Source organism: Asterias amurensis, chromosome 17 (genome assembly GCF_032118995.1).
Source record: "Asterias amurensis chromosome 17, ASM3211899v1".
In the NCBI taxonomy this organism is placed as follows: domain Eukaryota; kingdom Metazoa; phylum Echinodermata; class Asteroidea; order Forcipulatida; family Asteriidae; genus Asterias; species Asterias amurensis.
This window is the reverse complement of record NC_092664.1, coordinates 9,460,558-9,479,196: the sequence shown is the minus strand read 5'-3', so window position 1 is coordinate 9,479,196 and position 18,639 is coordinate 9,460,558. Positions and strand designations below refer to the sequence as shown.

General features: G+C 39.5%; 1 protein-coding gene across 3 annotated transcripts in view; it reads left to right on the top strand.

Moving 5' to 3' along the window:
• Nucleotides 1–18,639, top strand: part of LOC139950171 (uncharacterized) — an 84,526-nt gene that overhangs the window by 40,152 nt on the left and 25,735 nt on the right. For 2 of the 3 annotated variants that reach the window (XM_071948797.1, XM_071948796.1), the window contains exons 35-52: nucleotides 1,151–1,396; nucleotides 2,668–2,913; nucleotides 3,662–3,910; nucleotides 4,694–4,933; nucleotides 6,071–6,316; nucleotides 6,907–7,152; nucleotides 7,717–7,959; nucleotides 8,677–8,919; nucleotides 9,310–9,552; nucleotides 9,780–10,022; nucleotides 11,545–11,787; nucleotides 12,064–12,306; nucleotides 12,533–12,775; nucleotides 13,423–13,665; nucleotides 14,069–14,311; nucleotides 15,679–15,921; nucleotides 16,819–17,061; nucleotides 18,210–18,452. In XM_071948797.1, coding sequence (XP_071804898.1) covers nucleotides 1,151–1,396; nucleotides 2,668–2,913; nucleotides 3,662–3,910; nucleotides 4,694–4,933; nucleotides 6,071–6,316; nucleotides 6,907–7,152; nucleotides 7,717–7,959; nucleotides 8,677–8,919; nucleotides 9,310–9,552; nucleotides 9,780–10,022; nucleotides 11,545–11,787; nucleotides 12,064–12,306; nucleotides 12,533–12,775; nucleotides 13,423–13,665; nucleotides 14,069–14,311; nucleotides 15,679–15,921; nucleotides 16,819–17,061; nucleotides 18,210–18,452 — 4,389 coding nt within the window. The remainder of the gene's footprint in view (nucleotides 1–1,150; nucleotides 1,397–2,667; nucleotides 2,914–3,661; nucleotides 3,911–4,693; nucleotides 4,934–6,070; nucleotides 6,317–6,906; nucleotides 7,153–7,716; nucleotides 7,960–8,676; nucleotides 8,920–9,309; nucleotides 9,553–9,779; nucleotides 10,023–11,544; nucleotides 11,788–12,063; nucleotides 12,307–12,532; nucleotides 12,776–13,422; nucleotides 13,666–14,068; nucleotides 14,312–15,678; nucleotides 15,922–16,818; nucleotides 17,062–18,209; nucleotides 18,453–18,639) is intronic. The other variant, XM_071948798.1, reaches the window with a different exon arrangement.

Genomic DNA, 18,639 nt, shown 5'->3' with positions numbered 1-18,639 from the left:
AAAAAAGTCTTCGCCACATGTAGGCCCAAGCTTGTACTCAATAAAATTGTGCTAGTAGTGTTTTTGCCACCGCCAAATGTAATGCCTTGGGAAAACAACATTTGTTTTTTTGAGGAAATCAAATTGATTTCTCACCTGTGAACAAAATAAGGCATTGTACCAGTCATCACTGTTAAAGGCAGTGGACACTATATTGGTAATTACTCAAAATAATTATCGTCATAAAACCTTTCTTGATTATGAGTAATGGGGAGAGGTTGATAGTATAAAACATTGTGAGAAACAGCTCCCTCTGAAGTGACGTAGTTTTCGAGAAAGAAGTATTTGTCCACAAATTTGATTTCGAGACCTCAAGTTTAGAATTTGAGGTCTCGAAATCAAGCATCAGAAAGCACACAACTTCGTGTGACAAGGGTGTTTTTTTCTTTCATTATTATCTAGCAACTTCGACGACCGATTGAGCTAAATTTTTCACAGGTTTGTTGTTTTATGCATATGTTGAGATACACCAACTGTGAAGACTGGTCTTTGACAATTACCAATAGTGTCCACTGTCTTTAAATACATGTATATCTCATTTTCTTGTCTTATGATTAAAGGAACTGGACTAATTTACCTCCACACCTCTTTTTGGATAATATAGTTTAAATAGATTCAACGCAAGATTGACGCACCATGATAAACATCTGTATCAAATCGTCATGCCAACATGAGCCTTCCAAAACAAGAACAAATGCCTTTTTTGAATCCATGCCTTTGGCTTTTTTTTTACTCCGGCTTATGTACCGTTTTGTCTCGGCCTAAGCCAGACTAAATAGGTAGAACAAAGGTCTTTTTTTAATCCATGCCATAGGTTCTGTTTTGTCTTAGCCTACGCCTAAGCCAGACTAAATAGGAAGAACAAAGGTCTTTTTTTTAATCCATGCCTTAGGTTCTGTTTTGTCTTAGCCTAAGCCTAAAGCCAGACTAAATAGGAAGAACAAAGGTCTTTTTTTAATCCATGCCTTAGGTACTGTAACTGTTTTGTCTAAGCCTAAGCCTAAGCCTAAGCCAGACTAAATAGGGAGGCATAGATTCAGAAAAGGTCCTAGTAATGCCATGAAGACTTCCTTTGATATTGAAACTTCTGACTGTTTTAATTTTTCAACAGATGATGAACCTCCTACGTTCCTGAACTGTTCCATGGACATTGATGTTGAGATTATGGATCCGGGCGTCAACACAACAGTCGTCAACTGGACCATCCCAGTAGCTTCTGATAACTCTAAGTCTGTTGTGTTGACTCCATTGACTGAAGAGCCTGGAGTGTTCTCTGTTGGTACAACCCTCATTGTCTACAGTGCCTCAGATCCTTCAGGAAACACGGCCAATTGCTCCTTTAATGTTATCGTCCGACGTAAGTTGTCTTTAATACACCGATCCATTAAGCTCTGCCCATGGCGCATGTGCGAGCAAGAACATGTGCGCCTCTCCAATGCCATTCTGCCCAACTGTGCCGCGCGGGCCAAGCATACGGGCTTTTGGTTTCGGACTTTTGGTTGTGCAATGGGTTGTGATTGGTCATTACGCAATGGGGCGAAACTTAATGGATCGGTCTATTCTTTTTACTTAACAAATTGTTGACAAAATTTAAGCATCAAAGTTGGTAAATGTGGAAGTTGTGGGTTCAAATCCCACTTGAGCGATTTTTATCTTGTTCACAAAATGTTATGTAGCCAGTCAGTTTCCCCTTGTGGTGTAGTAATACTTTTTATGTCAGAGAAACTGAAATATTAATATAAATTTAACATTCAAATTATATCTGTACATTGTATATGTACTACTTCACAAGTTGTATAATTTGTGTCTGCTATTTTTGCCATCTTTATCTTGAGATGGTACTCGCCATCAAACATAGAACAAAACTTGTCTAACTTTTAGGATGGTTATGAGTGGTTTTAGGAGTAGAAGACATGACGGCTGGGAGTGGTATGCATACTAAAGAGTTACAATGAACATACACCGGTAAACTGACCAAAATCTTGCAGCAACAACAGCCTTGTCCTCGTATAAACTTTACAAAAGCCGTTTCCCCCTTTAAGTAAAGTAACAAAAACTTAAATTGAACATACACTGGTAAACTGACCAAAACCTTGCAGCAACAACAGCCTTGTCTTCAATGAACTTTACAAAAGCCGTTTCCCCCTTTAAGTAAAGTAACAAAAACTTAAATTGAACATACACCGGTAAACTGACCAAAACCTTGCAGCAACAACAGCGTTGTCTTCATATAAACTTTACAAAAGCTGTTTCCCCCTTTAAGTAAAGTAACAAAAACTTAAATTGAACATACACCGGTAAACTGACCAAAACCTTGCAGCAACAACAGCGTTGTCTTCATATAAACTTTACAAAAGCCGTTTCCCCCTTTAAGTAAAGTAACAAAAACTTAAATTGAACATACACTGGTAAACTGACCAAAATCTTGCAGCAACAACAGCCTTGTCTTCATATAAACTTTACAAAAGCCGTTTCCCCCTTTAAGTAAAGTAACAAAAACTTAAATTGAACATACACTGGTAAACTGACCAAAATCTTGCAGCAACAACAGCGTTGTCTTCATATAAACTTTACAAAAGCTGTTTCCCCTTCAAGTAATTTGTTTTTGGGGTTGTGATTTGAATACAGCATATGTACCCGAAGAGCTGAGGATAGTCTGTCCAGACGACATGTCCTTTGAGACTGCTGGCCCCTCATCCAACGGCTCGGCTGTGTTCTGGCCTCCCCCGATGTACAATGGCACGGTAATGGAAATGGTTGAATCCAACTATGCCAACAATAGCTACCTGGAGGTTGGACAATACTTGGTGGTATACAATGCTACTGCTCGAGATGGAAGAGTCACATCCTGTGACTTCTACGTTTCTGTTATAGGTAAGGGAAGAAAATTAATAATACTAATAATCCACAGTAGGCATTTTATAGAGTTCTTACACAAAAATAAGTACAACAGCGCTATACAATCATAATACATGTATACCAGCACTCAACAACTATCAATACAAAGTATTGAGAATCAAAATAAATAGTCTAGTAAGCAACGTAAGTTTGGAAAAAGTAACTTTGAAGCCATGTTTTGAATTCAGTAAGTGAAATAGCACGACTTATTTGTTAAGGAAGATTCTAAACACAGGTACTATTGCAATGCAGGCATATATTTGTAAACGTTTAAGTAAGTGATTTATTATAGCGGCCCACAGATCGCAAATGTTTTTTTTTTATTGTCGCATTCATAGTAGGCCAAGTATAGCTATCGTGGAGTGACAAATTTCAGACTATTGTTTGAATAAATACTTAGTTAAAAGTTGTAGTTGTTATTATCGATGGATAAAAAGAATACCTGCTCTTTGAGCTACATGTACATGCTAGAAGCTCCAGATTTCATTACCTAAAGGTGGAAATGTCTTTGGGACCTCAGCAGTGAATATCATGCCCTGTTTTGGGCAGGTGCACAAAATCTTTGAAAAGGGGGGGTAACACTGATTGGGTACAATTTTCACAGGTTATGTGCGTGGTTTGTTTGTTGTAGACCAGAGGACAGGAATTAACTTTCTATGTCAAAACTCGGAGATTCGATCTCCTTTAAACAAAACATATTTTTTAATTTTTTTTCTACCTTAAGATGTACATCCTCCAGTCATCATGGGTTGCCCAATGGACATCAATGTAACTACCGATCTTGGTGAAGACGTTGCTAACGTATCATGGACAATCCCTCAAGCATTTGATAGTGTAGAGCTGGTTTCTCTATTAGCATCTCAAGAACCGGGAACTCAGTTCCCAGTTGGCAGTACAGTTGTGATGTATACAGCTATAGATGCAGCTAACATCACAGACAGAGACAACTGTTCCTTCAGTGTTCTAGTAGTGGGTACGTTGGTTATGAATTCACAGTAATGATTCTAACATGTTAGCCCTTGCATTAACATCTCGTAAGATTCGAACTGACTCTAGCTACCGGGCAACCTCGGTAATCTAGTTGGTAAGACTTCTCTAGAATTGCGAATGTCGTGGGTTCGAATCCCATCCGAGTAACATGCCTGTGATATTTTTTCATTGGACTCGGGGGGGGGGGGGGGGGGAAGTACTGAGTGTACAGTGCTAACACACATCGGTGTATGGGTAAAAAACAAAATTAATATGTTAGCCCTTGATTGCAAAGAAATATCAGAAAATCTGAATACATGTAGGTCAGCCTTTTGTACTCGATAAAACTGTCCTACTTTTCTCCCCCCAAGGACCAAATATACTGCCTGGTGCTTTGGTGCACTTTGCTGCCAAACCATACAAGAAACACTTTAGCAAGCTACTTCTGTTTCACAATGAGTGTACTGGGTTAATTGGCATGTGTTATGCAACACACGGAACGAATAGCCTTATGTCCCATCAGAAAGACTTAGGAATTATAAAGGAATAAATACCGTGCTCGAAGACACACTAGCAAATTCAAATAGCATAAGAGTAGAGTTGGTATTGTGTTTGGTCACACAACCCCTTAGCGCTAACGTAAATGGCTTGTGGTTGTGTTTGCTCCCAAGGGAGTTAAGAAAGTTTGAGGAATGGTTATAGGTTATTGTTACTTGTAGATGCGTTCCGCCTTTTGCAAGAAGCCAATGTGAGCCAATTAAGAACTGTTTATTATTGTTATTTGTAGATGATGAGGATCCAGTATTTTCCATCTGCCCATCAAACATAAATGAACCCAACGATCCGGGACGCTACAATGCCTCTGTCAACTTCACTGTTGAAGTTATGGACAATGTGAATGTGACAAACATTGATGCCAATTATAGACCTAATGATGTGTTTCCAGTGGGAGTAACAACAGTGGTTTACAAAGCAACAGATGCTGCCGGAAACCAACAAACTTGTACATTTGACGTTGAGGTGGAAGGTAAGTAAAACATGACAAATTTCTTTCACATTTCAGCTGTAATCCGTGTCCGACTTGCTGTTTTGTCCATTTTCTGAAGATGAAATGTATTTAGTGTTTTATTTTGTGTTCAGCTATAACATATATATATTTTTAAAGACACTGGACACAATTGGTAATTGTCAAAGACTAGTCTTCACAGTTGGTGTATCTCAACATATTCATAAAATAACAAACCTGAAAAATTGGACCTCCATCTGCCATTGAAGTTCCAAGATATTTGTGAAAGAAAAATGCACCCTTGTCGCACCATGGTCACACGAAGTTGTGTGCTTTCAGATGCTTGATTTCGAGACCTCGCATTCTAAATCTGAGGTCCCGAAATCAAATTCGTGGAAAATTACTTCTTTCTCGAAAACTATGTCACTTCAGAGGGAGCTGTTTCTCACAATGTTTTATACCATCAACCTCTCCCCATTACTCGTAACCAAGAAAGGTTTTATGCTAATAATTATTTTGAGTAACTACGAATACTGTCCACTGCCTTGAAAAATGCCTGATATTTGTATCGCACACTGTGGGTGTACCTTTGTTTCTTGATACTTGATGAAAAAAGTTACACTTAAGGTTGTCCCTCTATTGCCACTTCCCAGTCTGTATTGTAAACTTGGGTGTACTCTCTGGCTAAACAGCAATCAAAGGTTTATGGCATCTCACTTGCACCCCGAACAAACATATAAACACAATAGGGAGACAGACAACGCTTGGGCCACCTAGCTCAGTTGTAGAGTGCTGGCTTATTGATCTGGGGGTTACAGTTTTTCAAGTCTTGCCCCTTGTCAATTTAAAGTGTTTGGGACTGTTGACTTTTAACCCCAAACTCAGCTCCTACACCTTACTTTTTCTGTCAAACATACTTCTTGTGAATGTTAACAAGAAATGTGTATATTTTCAATTCTAGTCTTCCTCACAGAAGTTTAGTAAAAATGTTTTTAAAAAAGAGAAATATTTTTGGTTCTTGTAACAAATAGTTCTGGCCTGTGAAGATGTCTGAGCGACTTAGTGTGGGTTTTCTTGAATTCATGCTGTGTGATTATGCAGCTTATTTAGTAGTATTTGAAGCGTTCTGAGAGTGTGTAAATGAAATTTGTATTCCAGATGTTGAAGATCCGGTTTATGAGAATTGCCTGCCAAACGTGACGGCTACAACTGCACTAGGAAGGGATGTAGCGTCAGTGAGTTGGACGGTGCCTACAGTGACTGATAACAGTGGAGTAATGATATCAGCTGGAAGCAGCAAACGACCAGGGGATGAATTTGGCATTGGCTCAACAACAGTGTCCTACGTGGCTGCTGATGACGCCGGAAATTCAGGAGTATGTGAATTTGAGGTCATCGTTACTGGTGAGTTTCTATTAAGTCTCCGTCGGTATCTCAACCAACTAATTGACAAGCATTGGCTTAAAGGAAATTGTGTGAAATGCCTGAATGATACGAGCGCCCATAATGGATCGGATAAGTATTCCAGCGCATGTACAGTGACAAGTCTGTTGCGCCATTACATTGGAATGCTCAATATATTAACGCATTCTAACTAGGATTTTCCCCTGAAGTTCAGCACAATTGCTCAGTCTAACAGAGTATTCTGGTTGCGGGCATATGCCTACAGGAATGACTTACAAAAGCTTGCAGAGTATAACGTTCATGCCAGTACCACTCCCACAGTGTACACCCGAGAAAAACCCCTGAATCACTCATACTTGTTTCAGCTGTAGTACTCAAAATAGGCACACACATGATCATGCACAAAATTCCTGCCAACAGTGATTGTAGCTCGCACATAAACGGGATACCATCTGATGAAATGTTGGTCGGATGGTGTTTTTAGTAAAAACTAGAAGTTGAAGATTAATTTAGTCTAACCCAGTATAAGTTTGAAAGGTTAAACTGTGCATTTTTATTGAAAAATTCTTCGTCGGCTACAATTTCAACAGATGATGAAGACCCCATATTTACGATGTGTTCGTCGAACTTGGAGGCTATCATACCCACACTAGGTGTTAACACAACCGTCGTCAACTGGACCATCCCAGTAGCTTCTGATAACTCTAAGTCTGTTGTGGTGACTCCATTGACTGAAGAGCCTGGAGTGTTCTCTGTTGGTACAACCCTCATTGTCTACAGTGCCTCAGATCCTTCAGGAAACACTGCCAACTGTTCCTTCAGTGTCACTGTCTTCCGTAAGTAACATTGAATGGGGTACCCCTCTTTTTTTGGTCGTCATAGAAAGAGGATTTGTCTAGACAGACCAAGTTTCATGCTTGCATTTAAATAGAAACCTTTACCCAATTTCATAGAGTTGCTTAGTCAGTTTTCTGCTTAGCCAAGATAAGTAGGATACCAGTCACTGATTGTACATAGCTTAAGTCTAAGTGGCCTATCCTGTGCTCTGCCTGCGTGTTCCATTATTTGATCCGTGATTAACCCTCTAAGCTGGCAGCGTGATGACGTTTTGGAAACTGACTCCCAATTACTATTCGGAACGCTTCATGCGTAGAGCAGTTTAACACATCTGACCAATCTTACCATCTAATTTGTATTTGTTTCTGCTGCATTTAATATGTATTTTTGTAATCGTATATTGGATAATCTCATCTAGGTTCTTGGTTGTACATGTATGACCCCCCTAGCACTTTGTGTCCTTTGAAAAAATATGGTTATAATTATTATTTTGGTCCATTGAATGAGTATAGCTTGAGAGTCCTCCATTGACACGTATTCTTTTGGTCGTGACTTTTACACAGCCCATGAGTTGTTGGATCTGGTCATTGCCTGTCCAGCTGATATGGACTTTGACACTGACCCCTCGTCCAACAGCACCGTTGTGTTCTGGCCTCCCCCGATGTACAATGGCACGGTAATGGACCTAGTTGAATCCAACTATGCCAACAATAGCCGGCTGGAGGTTGGACAATACTTGGTGGTATACAATGCAACTGCTCAAGATGGAAGAAACACGTCCTGCGACTTCTACATTTCTGTTATAGGTAAGGGAAGAACTGTATTGACTCCTTGCACGCACGTCACACACGGCAACTGTGCCTGTACGCTCACCATTTTGGTGGTCAATAGGTTTAGGTGTAAACACCGCGTCGCCCAAAATGCGCGCTACACTGAATAACGCACAGTTACATTGCCCACCAGAATGGCGGTTCCAAGACTATTCTGATGACGACCTCAGGTGAATTGGGTCAATACGCAGCTTTATCATTTATTCCAAAATCTTTACTATTTTAGACAAATTACATTTTGATTATTTACATGTGACGTTTTGATGCAAGTTCCAACTACCAAATAATTATCCACCGTTTACTTAGTTTTGAGTAGTGCATGACTTTTAGAGCAAAATTTTTACCTGGTCAGTTTATTCAGCATTCCAGAAATTCTCGTGCTTCTGTGATAACTTGTATTATTGTTATTTATACTGGTTTATTGTAAAAACATCTGTTTGTCGCAGTCGAAAGACTGAATTAAAATACAGATTTACATTTTTTATATAAAGTTGTTAACCAGCACAGGAGAATATTTATAGACAAGACAATAAAAAATGTAAAAGCGAAAGACAAAAGATACATTTTAATGTATAAAGAGAACTGAAATTTGATAAAACATAGCAATAAATTTGAACAAGCACACTTGACTAGCAAACCCAACTGAGACCAACCAAAAATCCGTATACTATTATGATTATAAATACTTTACAGATAGGGAGAGTCCGGTCATCATGAACTGTCCCATGGATATCCTCCAGTCGACGGACCAAGGCAGGGATACAGCAGTTGTTAGTTGGGGTGCAGTGTCAGCTCAAGACAACGTCGGTGTTTCAACGTTTACCTCAAACCACCAGATTAATAGCAGTTTCTCCATTGGTGTAACCACTGTGCGCTATTATAGTGCTGATTTGGCTAGCAACTCCGACACCTGTGTATTCAATGTGACAGTCTATGGTAAGTTTGTCCTTCAAACCCTTTAATAGTTATAAGAAAAATAATAAAACAGCCTTTATTTATAAGTATTGTTTGAAGCTTAGCATGGTGTGGGTAAATATGTAGAAACTATAAATAAATAGTAAACTTGCAGATACAACCTTGTGTAAACCTTCTTCGTGGGAGTGTTGGCTTTGAAATGAGTCGGTGTGGTCACGTTTTTTTTAAACGGTTTACTCTGCTTGTCTACAGGATAAAGCATTTATATAGGGCATTCTGGATCACAGATCCCTCGATGCACTTTACAATTTAAAAAGGCTGTATTATGTTGAGACCAAGTCCAACAAATTCCATTAGTCATGTTAGTTTTATTGTTCATTGATCAACTTAATTGCTTGATTGTGTTTACAGATGATGAGGATCCGATGTTCACTTTCTGCCCATCTAACATGGAGGCCAAGACTGATGCTAACGGCACCTGGGTAGCTCCTACTTGGGATTACCCAAATGCTACAGACAATTCCGGTTCGGTATCCATCACTACACACTATGCAGGAGAAATGTTCCAACTTGGAACGGTTAACGCTATTACATATAATGCTACGGATGAGGCTGGCAATACCGTGTTCTGTGTCTTCAATGTGACTATTATAGGTACGGATGAAGTTGCTTTTTATACATGCTATAAGGACAAACAACAATTTCAGTAACAATCCAAAACCAGTCGGAAATTGAACGTCTGTCAATATTCAACACCACCAAAACATGTGTATTTTTCCTCTTGAAGCGGTTTGGCAATTTCGTTGCAACCGTACTAAGGATTTTAGTAGAGTTTATATTATGTTTACCAATGATCAACATTTTCCCCTATGTGTACTTAGATGGCACCCCTCCAGCGATATCCAACTGTCCTGGTGACCTGGTTGTACCCACCGACCAAGGCGTGTCCACTGCTCAAGTCAACTGGACTGAGCCTACAGCCGTTGATAATGGTCAATTGATCAGTTTGGACTCTGACATAGCATCAGGAAGTATCTTCAATCTTAGTTCAACTGTAGTGACTTACACAGCAGTTGATTCAGTGGGACTCGTGTCAACTTGCCAGTTTAACGTCACTGTTGCGGGTAAGACATTTGTAATCTTTGAAATTTTTTGGAATGGAAACCACATAGTGCCTCTGCATCCCATATGCATTGAAGCTGAAGACCATTATGCCTAAACGTATGGGACGTGGATGAAGTATAATGTGCACTTACCAAGAGCTCTTGTGGGTATTATTAATATGTGTTCCAGCCAACTTGCAAACAAAGAAAAGAATGACACACAACAACAAAACTGTTCAGTTAAATTGTTTTTTAAAGATTCTGACCTCACAAATAGCACATTTTTTGAAGAAAAAAAATTGAATAAAGTGTGTTACTGGTGTTTTGATCCTATGTTTTGTTTTTAGTTTACATGTACATGTACAAACATTATTGCATTACAGTAAGCACTACAAGTGGTAAACTGCATTGACTCTCACACTCTCACAGAATGCAGTATATGATTTCAGAGTGGGCCTAGAAAATATTTCCCACAGCTGTTGACCGATAAGCAGTAATTATTTCCGAAACTGCATACTTGAGTTTTAAACTATTGCACGCAAGTTACAAATATTGCCATAAAATTGGGCTGTGAAATATATGCGCGATCATCTGAAAGCTCCCTCTTGTGAATCAACTGCCTCGGGTCGAGTTTAAACGCTCCTCACGTTGATTTTATCGCATGTTTAAACATGGCCACGTGATTTCTCAACCAATCAGAATGGATATAAAACAAGTGGATAAGAGCACCGAACTCAAGCTCTGGTGTTTCTGTTCAGCAGAGTGTAGGTTCAAGTCCTGGTCTTGACACTTGTGTCCCTGAGCAAGACACTTAACTGTAATTGCTTCTTTCTACCCAGGGGTACTTGGTACCTGTGAGAGCAGAGATGGTTCTTGTGATTGATTTAGCTTAGTGCGTTATATATTTGTTGCACAAGCTGTATATACTTGTACTCCCCAGGGAGCTGAGATGGTTTCAGGAATGATTTCAATGGCACAGCGACCAGAGGTACTAATGTTGGAAGCTCTTTGAGATGCCCTTCGGGTGTATAAAGCGCTGTATAAAAAAACGAGTATTATTATTATAGGTATTCTCGGTCAATTTCAGAAAATGAGAAGCCAGTTTAACCACCAGCTTATTCTATTTGGCACAAAATTTAATGCTATCTGAAAAGGGTCATTCTATTTCAATTTAAGACTAGTCAAATGTACTTTTACGTTATTCGATTTAACAAAATAATCATTCAATTTAACAATTCATCAAAACAGCATTCAAATTCACAGACGCTTCTTGAGGCGTGTGTGTCACGAAAAAGAATGACGATACGCTAAATTGAACAGAGTGCTAAGGGAATTTGACTCGACTCAAAACGAAATTGAACGGCCAAATTCTGAATTTGAAACGCAGTAACAACTGGAGAGGCAAAACAGTTTTAATTCGAACGCATGAAAATGAAATTGACTGCTCTTTTGCCGAATTTGACCGAGAAAACCTATATTATTATTGTTTTTGTTATTATTTATGAATATACTTGAATCAAGTTTTTAATATAATTGCATTCAGACAAAGAAGAGCCAGTGTCTGCCGACTGCCCAGTCAATGTACTCGGTGGCACCTCTGTAGGTCAGAGCACAGGAAGTCCCTTCTGGATTGCCCCAACTTTCACTGACAATGTCGGTGTTGTCAACTCATCCTCCAACTACCAACCCTTGGACAATTTACCCATCGGAACAACGACAGTGATCTACACTGCTGTAGATGCCGCAGGCAACATTGGGAACTGTACTTTTGATGCCATGATTACGGGTAAGTAAAATAAAGATGAATAGATCCTACTTGATCTCACACTATGCAAAAAAAAAATCAAATAAACTCGTTTTCCGATATCAAGTGGTTTTAAAGAGGTAAAATTTCTTTCTAGCTTGCTCTCATATGTAGTTCAGTTTTGTTTTCAAACAGCCTATCACATCCCTGCTCTTGCCACAAACTACGACTGTAGACTGGGGACCAAGTCCAACAAATTCCATTAGTCATTAGTTTTATTGTTCATTGATCAACTTGATTGCTTGATTGTGTTTACAGATAATGAGGATCCAATGTTCACTTTCTGCCCATCTAACATGGAGGCCAGGACTGATGCTAACGGCACCTGGGTAGCTCCTACTTGGGATTACCCAAATGCTACAGACAATTCCGGTTCGGTATCCATCACTACACACTATGCCGGAGAAATGTTCCAACTTGGAACGGTTAACACTATTACATATAATGCTATGGATGAGGCTGGCAATACCGTGTTCTGTGTCTTCAATGTGACTATTATAGGTACGGATGAAGTTGCTTTTTATACATGTTATAAGGCCAAACAACGATTTCAGTAACAATCCTAAACCAGTCGGGAATTGAACGTCTGTCAATATTGCAACACCAAAACATGTGTGGTTTTCCTCTTCAAGCTGTTTGGCAATTTTGTTGCAACTGTACTAAGGATTTTAGTAGAGTTTATATTATGTTTACCAACGATCAACTTCCTTCCCCTATGTTTACTTAGATGGCACCCCTCCAACGATATCCAACTGTTCTGGTGACCTGGTTGTACCCACCGACCAAGGCGTGTCCACTGCTCAAGTCAACTGGACTGAGCCTACAGCCGTTGATAATGATCAAATGTTCAGTTTTGACTCTGACATAGCATCAGGAAGTATCTTCAATCTTAGTTCAACTGTAGTGACTTACACAGCAGTTGATTCAGTGGGACTCGTGTCAACTTGCCAGTTTAACGTCACTGTTGCGGGTAAGACATTTGTAATCTTTGAAATTCTATGGAATGGAAACCACATAGTGCCTCTGCATCCCATATGCATTGAAGCTGAAGACCATAAAGGCCAGGGGTGGATTTCACAAAGAGTTAGGACTAATCTTATCTCGAGTTAGGACGAGTTACTCGTCCTAACTTAGGACTAGCTGTCCGTTTATGATATCTCTTAGGACTAGTCCTAACTCTTTGTGAAATCCACCCCTGGTCACACAGGCCACAAGAACGAAAACGAGAACGTCAAAAATGCACGCCCTCGATTGGTTGAATAAGCATGGGCGTATTCTGAGTGAAGCACTTCAACCAACAGAATGCGTTCTCTTTGCGTCGTTATTGTTATCGCATTCGTTATCGCTGCAGTGTGACTTGGCCTTAATGCCTACATGTATGGGACGTGGATGAAGTATAATGTCCACTTACCAAGAGCTCTTGTGGGTATTATTTTTGAAAAACTTTTGAAAAATAAATTGTGCCTATTGTTTGATAGAGGTACTAATGTTGGAAGCTCTTCAAGATGCCCTTCCGGTGTATAAAGCGCTATATAAAATAAACTATTATTTTTATTATTATTTTTATTACTATTTATGAGTGTACCTGAATCAAGTTTTTAATATAATTGCATTCAGACAAAGAAGAGCCAGTGTCTGTCGACTGCCCAGTCAATGTACTCGGTGGCACCTCTGTAGGTCAGAGCACAGGAAGTCCCTTCTGGATTGCCCCAACTTTCACTGACAATGTCGGTGTTGTCAACTCATCCTCCAACTACCAACCCATGGACAATTTACCCATCGGAACAACGACAGTGATCTACACTGCTGTAGATGCCGCAGGCAACATTGGGAACTGTACTTTTGATGCCATGATTACGGGTAAGTAAAATAAAGATGAAATGATCTCACATGACCTCACACTATGCAAAGTTGGTCAGGATGGCAGAGAATAAGTTGTTGGTGATCAATGGTTTGTGGTTTATGGTTTATTTAAAGCCATTCAAAAATTTGTGGTCAACCGACCAAATTGCACTGTGAATTTACAATTTTAAAAGACATTTACATGTAAATCACACAAAAATAAAAGATAATAAAACATTCTTTACATAAGGAGAAAATTTGCCCGAGGGCATCAAGGTTGATAATAAAAAAATTGAGGGTGTTATAAAGTTTTTCTTTTGGTAAAAAACTATCTACTGTAAGAAAAAATTCCATATAAATTTGTCTTCCGACGCCAAGTGATTTTAAAGAGGTAACATTTCTTGTTTGATTCACCCTATAGATTCTGAAGAACCAGTTTTCATAGCGTGTCCTGGTGATATGCAATTAAGCACAATGGAAAATGGTTCCTTTGTTTCCCTCACCCTGGACCTGCTGAATGCTACGGACAACTCGGGTATTGTGACGGTGACACACGATTACGATGGAGTACCTCTCGCACTTGGCTCCATCACGCTGGTCACATTTACTGCGGTGGATCCGTCTGGTAACATTGGAATGTGCTCCTTAAATGTATCCGTTGCTGGTAAGTGATATTTGAAAGACTTAATAGCCAACTTTCTCAGTACTCTTTCATTATCCTCATTTAGGCTGTAAGATGTAGCTCTCAGTGTAAGATGTAGCCCTCCTCATTTAAATGTCATTCACTTCTATTTCTTGCAGTTCTGGGCCGTATTGTTCCTAATAATAATAATAATAAACATAAGACTTGTAATGCGCACGTATCCACCCTGCTGGGTGTTCATGGCGCAGTAAAACCAAAAACAAACAACAAAACAAACAAAATTAGTCCTTGAAAACCTGTGACATAAGATAAGTTTTGAGAAGAGATTTGAATGTTGTGGTACAAAGACAAGATGTAAGATTAAGTGGTAGAGAGTTCCAGATGCGTGGCGCAGCTGAAGAAAAAGACCTGTCACCCCATGAGTGTCGAGACTGGGGTTCAATGAGGAGAAGCATGGAACTTGATCGAAGATTTCTTAATTTCCTGCATTTACCCCGATTATCGCATCGCTCCATTATCTTCTCATTTCGATTTTCCTTGTCCTACGCTGCAATCCATAATTCTTGTTAGCAACTAAAAAACAAATATCATGAATTTAAAAAAATGACAAAGACATTAAAAATATATTTCTAAAAAGATAATAATGGCTAAATTAAGACTAAGACCAAAAAAAGGTTACTCGTGTTGCCCGTCGTGTGATCAGCGGCCAAATGGAATACGTGTTTCCATTGTTTATCATTTATTTGCTCTATGATGGGGGCTTGAAGGTTCAATTGTACTTGAGGTCTATCATCGTTAAAAAATTACCATCTTAACTGGCATCCAGCTTCTTAATAGTCTCTGAAAAGATTTTCAAAAGTGAAATTTCCTAAATTTTCCAATCGTAAGACTTAAAGGAACACCTTGCCTTGGATCAGTCGAGTTGGTCGTTGAAAAGCGTCCTGTAACCGTTTGTTATAAAGTGCATATGGGTAGAAAGATATTGTAAAAGTAGAAAACAATGATCTACACAAATATGCCTTGAAATTGGGTGGTTTTCTTTTTACCTCTTCGACTAACACGGTCGGCCATTTATGGGAGTCAAATTTTTGACTCCCATAAATTGCCGACCGTGTTAGGTCGCGACGTAAAAGGAAAACCGTGCAATTTTGAGTGATACTTGTGTGGATCATTATAGTCTACTTTTAAAACATCTTTTTAACCATATGCATTTGGTAACAAACGGTTCCAAACACTTTTTATACACCAACTCGTCCGATCTAAAGCAACGTGTTCCTTTAAGTTTAATGCTCGCTATTGCCTGACCAAAATAGTAATGTCCCCTCTTGTTTTCAGCATTAATTGGTTACAACATCAAAAGCATTCTCCTTGGTTTCGTTTTGTTTTAGATGGCACCCCTCCAGCGATATCCAACTGTCCTGGTGACCTGGCTGTACCCACCGACCAAGGCGTGTCCACTGCTCAAGTCAACTGGACTGAGCCTACAGCCGTTGATAATGGTCAATTGATCAGTTTGGACTCTGACATAGCATCAGGAAGTATCTTCAATCTTAGTTCAACTGTAGTGACTTACACAGCAGTTGATTCAGTGGGACTCATGTCAACTTGCCAGTTTAACGTCACTGTTGCGGGTAAGAAATCTGTAGCCTTTTTTTTATAGATTTGTTCATCCCACAGCCATTTCAGTTGCGCTGCTTTGTTTAGACATTGGCTGGAAAGTTTGATTTTGAACTCTGTCTTTTTACTTTTGGCTTTAAGTAGTTCAGATATTGAAACATACATGTACATGTAGGTCTAAAACCATAAGGCCATTTACCTCTGTTGCCCACTTGGAATTTACCAGCCAATTGATCATACAAACCAACTTACATGTATGCTCACCAGAATTAGTTTACCAGCCAATCTATAATGTCGCATGTTCAATTTGTGACTGGTATCCTGCTTATTTCTGCTTATTAGCAGACCATTGTTAAAGCACTAGTTTCCGCTTAAGCAACACTATGAAATTGGCCCTAGGTCCTGAAGCATGTCAGTAACACTGCTAGTGCGTCTGTAGTGGTTTTTCACGAACTTTGCAGCCTATATATTATAATTGATCATGCTAGTGCAGTCAATCAAGACCAATACCTCAACCCAGCAATCCCATGTAACACTAGATCATTCCACCTAAACAAATATCAGATCATCTCAGGCAGGATAAAGTCATTCTCGAACTCATTTTTCCCAAGAACCGTCATCTGGTGGACATCACTCCCCGACAACATCATCACCTCCCGTCAGTTGAGGTTTTCAGGGGAGTGGTGATTGCTCACCTATAACCAGCAACAAGTCTTTTTTACTTGCACCCTTGTACAAACGCACCCCTGCACCACTCATGGACAAGTAGTCCCTCGACTTTAAGTCACATCTTATGGACCCTACCGAGTATCCAAGTAGAAGTAGAAGTGTGTCTGTAGTGGTTTTTCAGCCTCCCTTATTTACTTTTTCTATATATTGATTACAATTTATCACGTTTTGCTTATATTCAGATCAAGAGGTCCCAGTCGTAGAGGGTTGTCCACCACGCGTGCTCGGGAGCAGCAGCCCAGGCCTAGATACAGGCACAATGTTCTGGATATCACCAACAGCAAGTGACAATGTTGGCGTGACTAGCTTAGTATCCAACTACGTACCCATGGGTATATTCCCCATTGGTACTACTGTAGTAGTTTACACTGCCACGGATGCTGCAGGCAACACTGCCAACTGTTCATTTGATTCTATCATAATGGGTAGGTAGACACTTTGTCACCATTTTGTATTGATTAATACAGGAAGAGATATCTATCTAAATACTTACATTTTTTTGCTTGTTCTTTTGGGATCTAGTTGAGCTTATCTAACTGGCTCTTCCACGATGCCTAATTAAGGATTCCTAAATGGTCAAGGAAACTCACCATAATGAACTTTACAAAGGCTGCTTGGGATGCAAGAGCAATAAGTTCTCAAATTGACCTGGATACATTCTTATCTGGGCCCTGTTTACTACAATTTTGGCATCATGCATTGAGAGCCAGACAAACGTGTTAAGGCCTACTAGCGGTTAAGAACACTCAAGCTCTGGTGTTTTTGATCAGCAGAGTGTGTATACAAGTTCCTGTGATGACATTTGTGTCCTTAAGCAAGATACTTAACCATGGTGCTTTGTCATTTTGATGAGACATGGTTGTCCTGTGTGGTGTGTAATCGCACGTAAAAGAACCCAGTGAACTTATCGAAAAGAGAAGGGGTTCGCCCAGTTGTTCCTGAATTGATTGGCTGCATATTACACCAAAGCACAAAACCACTTTTACGTACTATGTAAAAGCAGTTAGGTCTCATAATTCAAATGTAGTCCCACATACCTTGCAGGAAGATACTGTATGTTAAAGGATGTGGACACTATTGGTATTTGTCAAAGACTAGCCTTCACAGTTGGTGTATCTCAACATATGCAAAAAATAACAAACCTGTGGAAATTTGAGCTCAATCAGTCATCGAAGTTGCAAGATAATAGTGAAAGAAATATAACCCTTGTCACACGAAGTTGTGTGCATTTAGATGGTTGATTTCGAGATCTCAAGTTCTAAATCTGAGGTCTCGAAATCAAATTCGTGGAAAATTACTTCTTTCTCGAAAACTCTGTTACTTTAGAGGGAGCCGTTTCTCACAATGTTTAATACCATTAACCTCTCCCCATTACTCGTCACCCAAAAAGGTTTTGTGCCAATAATTATTTTGAGTAATTACCAATAGTGTCCACTGCCTTTAAAGTGCCTTGAGCGTCAGTGAGTGACGGATATGTGCGCTATACAAGAAGCCATTATTATTATTATTGTTATTACTATCAACCCAAGCCAACATATCATCTGTGTACCACATTTTGTTTTGACGTGTGCAGATAGCGAAGCACCAGTCTTCTCCTTCTGTCCAGAGGGAATAAACTTTGCCACGGGGACCAACGGTTCCTATGCTATTCCGACATGGCCTATGCCGAACGTTACCGACAACTCGGGTGATGTGACGTTGACCAGCGATTACTCTGGTGAACCTCTGGCTGTTGGCTCTACAACCCTCATCACATACACTGCATTAGACCCATCCAGTAACATGCAGACTTGCTCCTTCAATGTTAACATCACTGGTGAGTGAAAAAAAATACCATTTTATTTCCATCGTTCTTTAAGGGCACTGGACACGTTTGGTCAAATTGTCAAAGACCAGTGTTCTCACTTGGTGTAATATCAATATATGTATAAAATAAAAAAAATCTGTGAAAATTTTGACTTAATTAGTGTTTGAAGATGCAAGAGAATAATAAAAGAAAAAAC